At 35.0% G+C, this 13,820-nt stretch overlaps 1 protein-coding gene across 6 annotated transcripts in view; it reads right to left on the reverse strand.

Moving 5' to 3' along the window:
* Window positions 1–13,820, reverse strand: part of QKI (QKI, KH domain containing RNA binding) — a 104,971-nt gene that overhangs the window by 83,196 nt on the left and 7,955 nt on the right. For all 6 annotated transcript variants that reach the window (XM_024763631.1, XM_024763629.1, XM_024763628.1 and 3 more), the window contains exon 2: window positions 6,303–6,419. In XM_024763631.1, the coding sequence (XP_024619399.1) occupies window positions 6,303–6,419 (117 nt within the window). The remainder of the gene's footprint in view (window positions 1–6,302; window positions 6,420–13,820) is intronic.

The following is a 13,820-nucleotide window of genomic DNA, read 5'->3' on the forward strand; positions in this document are numbered from 1 at the left end:
TATGAAGGGAGTGAGAAATTACACACACACACGCTCATGTAACTGTTCACGTAAAACAAAGAAATGGAAGGATAAGCCAAATACCAAAATAAAAAATTTACCCAAACTGCAAGACGGGGGATAGATAAAAGAGACAGGGATAAAAGCAGGACTTCTCTGAAAATTTCCTACTTTTTAGATTTGATTTTGGAACCATGTAAATATTTTACAAGTAACAGAAAAATAAGAAATTCGTAAAACTAGAAATCCAAGTGTAACAAATGACCTTAACTGTTTATCCATATGATGGCATAACTGATACATACTGAAAAACTACTGAGTGCTTTAAAAGTAATTTCTCTCTCTAGTGAAACATACCCTAAAAACAGTAAGAACTGGTGAAAAATTGTTTTCACTGACTATACTGTTGGTAGTAGTGTTTGTATTGTTATTCTGAGACTGTTTTGTATATTTTAGAATAAAGAAAATCAATCATTTTGTGTCATTAGGAACCGGCATTTTCAGTGGGAAACAAAATATAGATACAAGATCAATTAAATAAAACACTGTAGTTTTCATTTTAAATGAGAATGAACTTTGTAAAGATACTTATATTCCTGAGTGTGTGTGTGTATGTGTGTGTGTGTATGTGTGTGTGTGTGTGTGTGTACCTATGTATCTCCTAACTCTGTCCTGAAAAGGTCTACAAATAATGAGTGACACTAGAGCCCATAATGCAGTTTCCAAATACTATTTTTCACTAATAGTTATCAGGGTTCCTTAAAGAAGTGGCTGATCTCAAGTCTGGGGAGGAAATCTTACAATGAGCCTGTACTATTATATACACCAGAAAACAAAGTTACTAGCCCCGAACTACTAGGATTGTGTTAAAGGGACTTGGAAGTGAATTTGAAAAGGCCCCCCACTGGTCAAACCACGTGATCATCAGTTTAAAACACTTAAGTGCAATGAACTGAAATGCATTAAAACTGTTTAAATGCATTCATAATGATACTCAAATTAAAACAAAAAACCTCACTCTTCACCTCTGGAGGATTCCTAGGAACCAACTCACTATTTTAAACCTAGTAAGTGAAGAACTGAGCATTTATTCCACCTCTCCTATAAAAAGTAAACCTAGCTAATAAGAGCAAAGAAACAGGATAATAACTATTTTGGAGTTCCTACTGAAACAAAGGGCCTAAAAAACAATCAACAGTTAACTGCTGAAATCAGGAGGAAACTAGATTTTAGGTACCACAACCACAGCACTGCTTGTGAAAGTTTCTTTCAAAAGGAAGAAAGGAAATGAGGAAGGGAGGGCAGGAGATCTAAATCTGATTAAACCTTTCTCACCACCAATTTACCAAAAATACAGGGGACAGAGATAAGTGTTAAACACCACCATGAAAGTGCAATCAGCACAAGCCACGGGAAATCTTTGGTACAAATAACTCAGTCCTTTTACAAATAAGTTACAAGGAGAAATGGGGGCGAGGGTGAGAATGGCTTAAGAGATCTATCAATCTCTTAAGCAAGGTATTGATATATGGCCCTCACTTGGATACCATGAAAATGTTTTTTCAAAGCACATTTATGAGACAAGAAGGGAACTGTGAACAATGACAAGATACATAGCGACACAAAGAAATTGTTTTGGTGATTTAAAAAAAACATAAACATGATAGCATTAAAGAGTCCTTCTATTTTAGAAACACCTAATAAAATGTTTACAGCTGAAATTATGTCTGGAATTTGCTCCCCAAATCATCTGGTAGGCGGAGGGGGAGGAAGGGTAAGGGGGAATGTGGGCACACATGGAAGGAGACGGACAATGCTGACACTGGGTGATGAATAAACGTTCAAAATGTGCCACGATGAAAGGTGGTTTTTCTGGTTGTGTTTTTTTTTCTTTTTTTTAAAGAAACTATACCTACGCTCGAGGTTGTGAGAAAGCCTAGTACTCAACAAGATCAATAAAGCAGGCTGTTTGGACCATGTTTGTACGTGATGTTGTATCACTGGCTATCACAGCCACTTCAGTATGTCAAACAAAAAACTGTATTAATCTGATTATTTTCCAAGTGTTGAGAGAGCAACAACATCTTTCATAAAAATAAAAGTCTAAGCTGCCCCCACAAATCAAGCAAATTTATTTTTGCATATACTATCAATATCGCCTTGAAACATCTTTTAAGTGTGCTTTCTTATCAGCCAGCACAAAGTCTTAGACATTATAAAGCTCAGTTACTTGCCAATTAAACTGACATAGGACAGGGTACAAGGTTGCAGGAGAAAATGCCAATTATAAAGCATCATGAATAGTAAAAGATTCACTTTCTATAACACATGTAAAAGTGTACATAACTGCAGAGAGAACGATCTACAAGAAAACATACCAAAATTGTCAATAAGTCTCTAGAGTGATAGAATCAGGTGCCTATACTTTTTCCCAGACCATATACACTTTTAAACTTTTCTAAAAATATCACATATTAACTAGTTAAAATATATATGCACCATAAGAAATTAATAGGACTATAAGAGACATTTAAGAAAAATTTATAACGTATATGAAAAGTGACATGTAAAAACAGTTATGAAATTCTACCTATGTTTGCAATTATACAATATGCCTCTCTAATAACATTTCATAGATCATGGTCCATACAACACTGCAGTTCCTCAAGAAGTTATGGGGATAGCTCTTGGAAAGGAGAGACTGTGGTCAAATATATTTGGGAAACAAAGTTAAAAACTGAATTAAAATTTTATTACAGATTGATCTAATTTTAAATTCAAAGCCCACGTTCTGAAGAGAATGAATTGCAGAGCTGAATTTCAATGTCCAGCAAGATGTATGTTTATACTGAGTGTAGTTACTAGTTAGAAATGAGGGACTGGATAAGTTATTTGACCTCTTTAAGCCTCCATTCCTGTTAGAAGAGTAAAAACTATCTTTGGAGATTGTTGAATGGTCTGAATAAGACACTGCACAGATCATGAAAGTGGTTAATACCATCTGGCCACTGCTATTTGCAGCCTTAGAAGGTCATCTGATTCCCTGAGTGTACATCCCTTCATTTCAAGTAAAGAGCTCTAACTAGAATTGCTGAGTCTTACTGGAAATTTCCAGAAGACACAACATTTGACTAACCCTGCTTTGATCAACTGTAGACATTTCACCGGTCAACATTTCTGGGTGGGAGTGGGGAGCAGAAATACAAGCATGGCTCCTTAGTCTCCTACTAAGTCTGAGTGCAGTTCTTGCTCTTAGGCTCCATGAGTTTACCCAGTACCATTCCCCTGGGGTATTTTTATACAGTGGCAATACTGTTGTGCCTATCAATAATGCTGAAGTAATACCCATCTAAGAGAATGAAAATTAAAGTGGCACACTCACTCCCTTACTTAAAACCAACAGCTTAGAATGATACAGCACTGCCTATCTTCCCAAAAGAATTAAAAGCACATAGGATTTATAATTATCTCTATTTATAAAATCTTTTATGGGGCAGGGATAGGGGAGAATCTATGCCTTTCATTTATTACCTAAACATTCACTCCTTTCCCAGATTATTTTTTCCAGTTCCTGCTCTGTGCCAGGTACTGATCAAACAACAGGGAAGTACTCCATAAAACAGACATGGTATGCCCTCACTGGGTTTATCAGACTAGCAGTGAAGGATACAAATCAGCAAACAGTATTCCATCATAATACCTTGGACAGTCAGTAAATTAAGGTTTATTTTCTAGCTTTTACATAAACTGACAACTCTGCAGAAAAGTTTAAAGTTTTCCTTTAAACACATGAAATATACCTCAATCGGCCTTATTACTATATTTCTTTTTGCTTCCATCTATTTGTCATGTTCTTTCTAAAAATAACAGCCAAAAAAATAAAAATAACAGCCAAGCAATGAACGACAGTACCTTCCATTTTGATTTTTTACTAGCACTTTTAAGAACTCAATGGGCAGAGTTAGTACAGCATAAACCAAAATGAGTTGGTTGACAATTATGGGCAGATTTAAATTAAGATTACAGAAAACACTCTTGGCATTATATATCTACATATAAATTCTTCACCATAATATCAAACATACGACAGCCATTCAAATTAACTTGATATCCCCTAAGTATGTTCATCTGTAGCACTTTAATAAAACCAAAAATATAATCTGCAGTCAAAATTTTGTTGGTGTCTTAATTTATTACTGTTTTCATGCATTAATCTGTAAACATTTTTTATCTCATTAGACAACAGTACATATTAAAAAAAATAATAAAATGTGTGAACTGCTTCTATTTGTGCTTAAGAACAAAGTGGACAAGACAGAATATGGACACACCAACCACCAGAGAAACAAAACAGAAAAGCCATCAGAATATGGGATATTCAAAGGTCACAAAGCAACAACAAAAGTACTGTCGTTTCCAAAGCGTAAAAAACTGTAGTATTCCCTCATGATACAACATGAGTTTAAACATAAAATGTACTAATAATGTTAATATAAAATTTATTAAGAACAATCATTAACATTAATTGATTGATTACTATGTGTCAAAACACTATTCTAAGTGCTTTACAACTGATTTAATCCTCACAACCATCGTAAGAGAAGTGACATCACTACTCCCTCACTACATTATATGGCACAAAGAGATGGAGTAATTTGCTAAAATCACAAAGCTGCTAAGTGATAGAACCAAGATTCAAACAAAAGCAAGATGATTATAGAGCTTACTCTCTTAACCACTCTAATCTTCTGTCAAAAATGATAGCAGAAAAATGTTTCAGGCTACAAAGTTCAACTTGACTGAAAACAGAACTCACCATGTCTCATTACAGTTCCAAGCTCTAATCCTCAGCGCCTGTGAGTGTGTGAGTGGAGTAAGTGGAGAGTCATTACTACAGAACTAAGAGAGGCTGAGGAGAGGGCAAAACACGTTTTGTTAACTGACCGATATTAATAACTTGTTTAACTGATGGATACACTAATCTTTTGGTGAAGATTTATTTGTCCTTCAGTTGTTGAGAGTTCATCTCATTGTCCCTAGGCTATTAAATTAGCATTATTTAATGCAACGCAACCATAAGTGCAAACGGGAACCAAAACTGCATGGCGATATGAGACTGCCACTCAGCTGATTCACAATATGCTTAAATTTTTTTAAGATTCTAATAAAAAAAGTTGTTTTAAATACAACAGCTAAATATGCTTAGGGAGAACTCACATGCTTCCCTCAAAGTATCTTTATACTCAGCTGACAAGAACAGCTTATAATAAGATCTAAAGATAATCAATATCATTGACTGGCCTCTCCCTCCAACTTAACTACTAAGTCATTATTTGTCTGTAAGGAGAGAAAATGATTGAGATCCAGTCAGCTTATGGGAGAGCTTAAATGAAATGAAGTGAGAAGCTCAAAAAGATGCATATCAGAATGAAGTCAGAATGCCTTATCGGTCTGGTGGTCATTCCGTAAGCTCCACAAAGTGATTCAATGCACACGCTCTAACATAACAATAACATAACGTAACATAACAGGTCTATCATTTGATATCCCTTTCAAGGCAATGTATTTAAAAAATAAACAAACAAACAACAAACCCTTCCTAACAATAAATCTCATCTTTGGCAATCAAATTCTAGGTTATTTTTTAAAATCAGTCAAACATTTTTCACACAGGCAGAAATTTCAAAAGTATTCTGCCTCTTAGTATCACTGGATAAAAGGAAACAAGGCAAAAAAACCTTCCTAAAAACAATCTTTAAAGTAGGCAGTTAGGTGATTATACTAGAAAAACAAGAGTGGCAAAAGAAAAAAGCAGAAAGCAGGAACACTTTAAAGTAAAATGTCTAGAAAACTTAAAATCAACACAAAATGTTGGTAAAAACCAAAATGACTCTCATATGGCTAGTTATAAGCCTTTTTTTCCTATGTTTACTAACTCTCCTGATGAGATGACATACATCCAAAGTTATTCATTTGATCCTTCTCATTTAAATCTCATCAAAAGAAACATTTTAGATTTTTCAAAGTTTTAGTTACATCTTTTATATATACAACATTATAGTCTGACTAATTTCCAAACTGGCGTTTCTCAAGTGTAAAAACCAAAGGTAATATCATAGACTGATATTAGCTGGCTAAATGATAATCAAAAAGGGAAAATCATGACAACACCTTTAAAAAGTTCAAAGGTTTCAGACATCAAATAATGTATAGTGTTTTAGGGTCTAGATATTTTGTTACTAAAATTCGAAAGTATAAGTAAATTATTCACATAAAGACCTGCCCCATTTTCAAGGACTTACCTTCTTTTTATCCCTCATCGAGCCTTTGCCTCGGACCATTATCTTACATCCTGTTTCTGCTTCAAGCTGTTTAGCAGTAAGTCCTCTAGGTCCAAGGATTCTCCCAACGAAATTAAACTGGGGGGGAAAAAAAATCAACATACATTATTCACTTAAAGTTATTTTAAAGTATAAATTTACTTCCTTCAGTTAGATTTTTAAAAAATATTAAGTTGAAATAAAATCTTATGAATTTCTTGACAAGTCTGGGGGTGAAATTACAGCAGCTCATGTTTAGCTTGAAATTTTCGTATGTATTAATACAAATTATGGATTAGGAACAACAGTATCTATCTAAAACAGGTACTATACTCAATTGCCCATCAACATGTAATCTAAACCAGAGTATATTAAAGAGTTAGACAAAATCTTAGGTGCCACCCAAGAATGCAAATCCCTTCTACAAAATCCTTTATGACAGGGTTCAGGGAACTGTTCATTATGTTAGATAGTGGTGGCCTTTTCTGCAGAAATCCTTGGGGGAGAACTCCTGTCTTATTTATCTAAGTTATACTTTCTCCAAAGCAACTGTTCAGAGAGAATTGTATTCTGGGGTTGGCTGCCAGAACACTGATGGCCAAATGTGGATTCCACCCTATACTAAATATTTGTCATGAGAGTCTACATTTTTCACCACACTCCTTGCACAATTTTATCTCTGCATACTTATTTTCCTTTCTATTTTCCATTTCTACCTTTAGCTTATATTACTACTTTGACAAAGAACCTTAACTCTTATCACGAATAGGACAGTGACAAAAATAATTATATAATTATCATCCCTCCACAGAAATGTCAAGTATTCATTCACAGAAGTTAATTTTTTTAAAAAGTCCAATGGGAAGAACAGATTGACTCTGAATATTGAAAAGTAAATTTTCCTCATTCACATGTCATCTGCATAAAAGACAAAAAAAACCGAATGTTTATACTATCAGTTCCACAAAGACTGATGGGTGGTTTCTATTAACTTATTCAATCAATTAAGTTACTAATTCTTATACTTCCTATTTTTTTCTTGCATTTTAATCCTACTGCTAATGTATCGTTAGTAACACTAATATGCCAGAATTGACTGCTGTCAAGGCTTAAGCAGCCAGGGCAGTTCTTCAATCTTCTGTACTCCAATGGCTTCTTACTTTGCCTTAGCTGCTCACCAGCACTGCCACATCTTACAAAAGTGATTCCCAAATGAAAGACGGGTAGTACACGTATAAGGATGGAAGAAAGCCCTCTTCCCTCTGGGGATTACGATGTAAGTTTTTCCATACCAAGCTGAGGAGAGGGAATAAAGTTTTATAGAATCTGTGACTATATATAAAGGTGGGGTTGGCAAGTTGCCAAAAAGTAGGAAGAGTCTGCTCTAAATGAACAGAGAGCCAGGTCTGTTGATAGATTTTCTGTGATATGTGTGTTTTTTCTCTTTCTCAGACCCTCGTTCTAATATATTTTTACTCTGTACTGTGTGAAGTTGGTCAATTCTAGATGTACTTGGATTTAAAGGCAACCTCTCAAAAAATTTCATGGAATTTTCTGTTAAGTACTAAGGGTAATTCAAACCAGCTGAGCAATTCCAGTAAAATAGGACACAGAAGGAAAAAACATCTGCTTGAATGCATGAGAGACCCAGCAAAACTGTGAAGAATTGCTAATTCAGGATCATAGGGAGGACAGAGAATCAAGAGGATGTTAGCCTGGCTTTGGGGAACTCCTTGTCCTCTAGGTATGTTTGCTGAATCCGGAGAGGACAGCTAAGAGCCTGAACTTCAAGGGACATGGGTTGGAGTGTGTAACTACCAATGTGAGCGCCTCCCCGTCCCCGGTCTTTGCTTTGGGGAGGGATCTGATGGGTGTGCATTCTGGGGGTAAAAGTGAACCCTAATTTCCCAGGCCCTTACAGACTCTGCATATGAACATCAAAACTGTCTCAACCTCAATAAGCAAAACTGTACCGAGGTGATCTTGGGTTGCTAGTTAACAGTAGGTACCTGTCAGAAGCTGACATATATTCTCTCTGGAGGAGGACAACATAATCTTAGGCCTTATATTATTTTTGTAAGCTATTCAGTAAATACATTATCTGGCACACACTAGAAAATAACCAAATACACAAGAACGTAAAATGACATTAACAAAAATCTGAAGAAACAACAAGACAAAAGAAACAAATCCACCAGGCCTCTAGATATTAGAATTATTCGACCCAGACTTTATAAGCATTATGCTTATTATGTGTAATTTTGTTTAGTTTGAGTATTTTTCAGTAGAATAGGAAACAACATTTCATTTTCAAATTCAACTTAATGAAACATGTATTCAAGGCTTCCTATGTGGCAAAGAGTGAAATAGATGCTAGGAATTTTTTTTAAAAAGGAGAAAAGGGAGGAGAGGAAGAGGAGAAATTCTCCTTGCTCTCAAGAAACCTGTGAAAATGCCTTTACTCTATTTCTACCTTGACTGCTTCTTAAAATAAGTAGTCTTTGCCAGCTCTTCCTCAATAATAGTTGTGCTCTATACAGATCTTTTTCCAAAGTAACTCATATAGTTGGCATACATTATATATCTCAAACATGGCAAAGAATGTCTGGAAAAAATGCATTACGAATGGAGGTACCTTAGCACTTCAAATAACTAATATGTAATTGTTTTATATTTGTGTCCTCTGTCAAAGTGGTTGGCCTCCACTTCATGACATACAAACACCTAGAAGATCCTCTGTGGGGCTTCCCTGGTAGCACAGTGGTTAAGAATCCACCTGCCAATTCAGGCGACATGGCTTCGAGCCCTGGTCCGGGAAGATCCCACATGCCGTGGAATAACTAAGCCCATGTGCCACAACTACTGAGCCTGTGCTCTAGAGCCCACGAGCCACAACTACTGAGCCCATGTGCCACAACTACTGAAGCCCACACGCCTAGAGCCCGCAACAAGAGAAGCCACTGCAATGAGAATCCCATGCACCATAACGAAGACTAGGCCCCTCTCACCACAACTAGAGAAATCCTGTGCACAGCAACGAAGACCCAACACAGCCAAAAATAAAAATAAATAAATTTATTTTAAAAAAAGAAAAAAAAAAAGACCCTCTTTGGCACATTATTCTTTTCACGTATTAAATCTCTTTTGCTGAAACCACAGCATTCAGATTACACAGAAAAAGACTTCTACCATAGCTAAGTAATCCTCCCAATTATTATTTACTAAATAAAAAATGTTTTAAAGCCAGTCAAAACCAACATATTAAATCTGTAACAAAATTTTCCTAACCTTATAAATTAACCAATCTCTACTGCACCACAACCAGCAAAAAAGAGCTCAAATGTGTTAAAGTGCATACCACTGGGGTTCTGATACAACTGAAACCATCAAGGTCATCCTTCTCAAAGTGGTGTAAGTAGAGAATGAAAAAAAAATTAATCATAGCAGCTGCTTTGTCTACTGCAACCAATTTCCAAGTTAATATCATTTGCCTTGCATTAAACTTCATTCTGTGTTGATTTATCATGCTAGTTTTGCAGCTTCATTCAATTAAACCAATGTCACAACACATTCAAAGAAAATCATTTCAAACAGCCTAAGCTAACTACAACTTTAAAGGCTGAAAGAAGAAAAAAGAGACATTCATTAACTCTACTGTTTAAGTACAGACCTTCTCTGTGGCTTACCAATTATATCTCTGCCAAGTGCCATGTTAATTTCTAAAGAAGAGGTTAACAACAGTCATGTCTAATGCTATTTGTTGCTGCTGACTTAATTTTAAATAGACATGACAGAGTTCTCCCAATGACAAAATATAAAGTATTATAGCAAATCTTTCCATTAACCTTTTTAAAAATGTACAATTAAAGATAAAACCTTCTGTGGCACACTATCAAAAGAGAGAATAAAAAATGGATTTCTAAAAGCATTTCAGTGAAACACTTCTAAGAAGTGTTAAACAGTAATTTCTGCTTAAAATTTTGGAAAAACAATTTTAAAAAGATGATGTATTTCTCTGGATTGCTTTTCATACAATAAATTGATAATCTGTTTTTAAGTATTTTGTCTAGTATCTGTAAGGTGATTTTAGTTATATATCTTACAAACCTTACATCAGAGCACAAAAGCAATTTAGTAGGTATCAAACACACACACGCACAAATGTATATGTATTGATAAAGTCTTCTGCTTAGCAGATGACCAAAAATGGACCACCTCAAGTGGCAGTCAACACTAGTAAGCCATCTTATGCAAATGTGTAAGATGAGACAAGAGTCGTGACTACTTAGCAATACAACTGTTTTTAATTAAAAGTACCAGAATATTTTGTTTGACTTGATTTACTGTTTTATTAACTCGACTTATAAGAGCAAAGGAGAAAATGTTAACAATGCAGATTAAATTTAAAAGTCTGCTGCATCTAAAGTCACTCATTGTGAATAGCACAATGTTCTTCCAATATCTGAAACCATTATCCAATTCAGCAAATAAACTGCTCTTGTCATTTATGAACAAATAAAGTTTCAGCATATGTCTTCATGATTTTCACTTTCAGCTACTCATTAATGTAAATGAAAATACCAACCGATATTCATGTCAGAACTATATTCATTCATCAACTGAAATCAGTTTGGTCATGGATCCAAGAGTTCGGGGTGGGGGGGAAGAATATCAAGGAAAGTCTTCTGTTTAAAAAACACAAACAAACAATGAATGTATCTAAATGCCTCGTACTTTTTGGGGAGACAGATGTCTTATCCCTTCTCTATGTTCATATTAATTCTAGATGAGCAGCCAAATATGTCTTCTTAAGCTATATAATAATTACTATAGGAACCATTTTGCAAAACCTTTCATATATTAGGCCTTTCTACACATCTTCTGTTACTGGCACAGGGCTATGTTAAGAAGCATTTACATCAACAGATGTAAAAGTGAAAACCGGTAACCAATAATAACCAAAATATGAAATCTATAGCATATAAATTTGGATATCCTAATTATGTCAAATCTTTATCCCATGAGTATAGATATAATTGGGAAAGAGGCTGAAACCATACAAAACAAACTCAGGTGAATAAGATGATGATTGTCGTTGTGGAAGCTAAACAAGTACTTAGAAAAACAAAAAATTATTTAACCAATTAAAAATATAAAGGCAATGAAAGCCAACAAGGGTTTTACGACACAAATAGATGACAATATTTTTCACGGTGTAAGGTCAAAACTCATACAACAAGGCCCTTTAAGAGATCCCTAACTACTTTCTGAACCTTTATTTTTGCTATTATCCTCTGTTCAGACACATGTTATTCTCTAAAACAGCAGGTATGTTCAATTTTCATTCCCTGTTAACACCTTTCTTCCTCCTTCCTTCCCACCAAACATGTCAAATCCTCGTCACATAGTATTGAGCTCAAGTGTTCCTTCTGTGATTTCCTTATGTGTTCTTTGACTCTGAGACAGATGTTTTCTCCTCTTTGTACCCACCTCTTACAGCCCTTCTGTCACACAGTATGCAACCATCTGCATGTCTTTCGCAGGGCATTCCTTGAAGTCAGAAACCAACAATGGGGTGGGGGTGGGGGTGGGCGTGTGTGTGTGTGTGTGTGTGTTTGTGTGTTTTAATCCACAGTGCCTCACACAAGTGTGTGTGTGTTAATCCACAGTGCGTGTGTGTGTTTTAATCCACAGTGCCTCACACAATATACAGCACTCAGAAGAAACTAGTATTTGTTCAGATTGTTGGATAATACAATTTAAAAGAGTTCACAGAAATCACAGTGATTTTTCACTCTCAGTAAAATCACTAAATAAGTTATAGGCAGCACAGGAACTCTTACACATTTCAGAAACTTTTTAAATGGTAAACCTGACTGATCTAAGGATAAATTCCAAATGACAAGAGTCAATGATGTCACAGAAACAAAACCACTATTATTTCCACTTTCCATTTCAATACGGAAGTATCATGAGTGCTAGGATTATGTCACTCAACATTTCTTAGGTGTTAAGTATGCTGAAATATGTTCTACTATGAGTGTTCCAGTAAAAGCCAACTTCGATGCTTGGCACTTTACATGCAATAAGTCACTTAATGCTCACAACAACACTAGAAGACAGTTACCATTATCACCTACATTTAATACATGAGAGGTTAAAAAAGTAGTCCAAATCCTAGAACACCTAGGTTGACTACAGAGCTTGGACACCGTAGGGCATAATGCCTCTCTTCTAAAGACCTTAAACATATACACCCTGATCATACCAGATACTCATGTTTAGTTTTCTCGTTCTTGTTAATCATTCAAAAAATGTTTAGTACCAAGTTTATAAAAACCCTCTTCAGATTCAAATTTACTTTCAGAATGAGTTCCACCTACATCACAAAGCATATAATTACCATACTACTTTTACATAACCAAGCCTTGCCTTTTCAACTGTCATCTGTCTTTTACTGATTAGGATCACTGCTTTAATAATCAACATACATATTCTTTTTACCTTAATCAAACCTTTTACATGAATGAAAGCCCTTATGTGATTATTAGTTCATCCACATAATTCACCTACAAATACGTATAACTTCAAAAAAGAGACAGCGAGAGCGAGAGAGAAGAGTATGATTATTTGAGTCAAGACTGAGCTTACAAGTGTTACCTCAGACCCTGAAGATGAGTCTAGGAGATCAAATACTTAGTAATTCTGACCACAGATTATGCAGCAAAACTTGAGAAAACAATTTCATAGATCCTTAGACTGTATTCATAAATAGCAGCCTCCTTAAAAAACTACAAATAGAACTACCATATGACCCAGCAATCCCACTACTGGGCATATACCCTACAAAAGTACTAATTTAGCTCTTAAAGAGACTTGCTCTTTTTTGGAACAGATTTTAGTTCCATTTGACTTACTGGTAACTTCTTTTATATTACCCTGCTTCAATGTTTCTAAATTGTTAAGTACAACTCAGTTTACAGTGACTTTTAATTATTATATTCTATTAATATAGTACTTTTATCATCTCTTACTCTTGGTTCCTCTACAATATTATCCTCCACATGTAACAAAGAAATCTTAAGATTTTCATTGTTTAATCTGTCCCCTTGTGTTCATTTCAACTGCCACTGCCTTCGTTCAGGCTCTTGCTACTGAATGATATCAAAATTTTACTGGTTTATACTCAGATCTCCTCTTTGGCCTTATGTTTCTAATTACTTCTCAAATTTTGTTTTTCTTTTTTTTTAGTCTGTCCTTAAAACTGCAAATTTATACTGCTTTTATACAATCTTACAAATAAAAAGGCAAGAAAGTAATCATTGTTCTATAACCCCAAACAATACAACATAGATACATTTTTTTAAACTCAATTCCTTACCAAGCAATAAAGAAAAAATTGTCATACCAATATGAAACATGGAGATGGCCAAGTTCATGCTAGGTAGGCTACTTACTGATACTTTTTTTTTTTTTTTTTTTTTTTTTTTTTTTGGACAC

This window comes from Neophocaena asiaeorientalis, unplaced genomic scaffold (assembly GCF_003031525.2).
Source record: "Neophocaena asiaeorientalis asiaeorientalis breed wild unplaced genomic scaffold, Neophocaena_asiaeorientalis_V1.1 scaffold704, whole genome shotgun sequence".
NCBI classification, from domain to species: domain Eukaryota; kingdom Metazoa; phylum Chordata; class Mammalia; order Artiodactyla; family Phocoenidae; genus Neophocaena; species Neophocaena asiaeorientalis.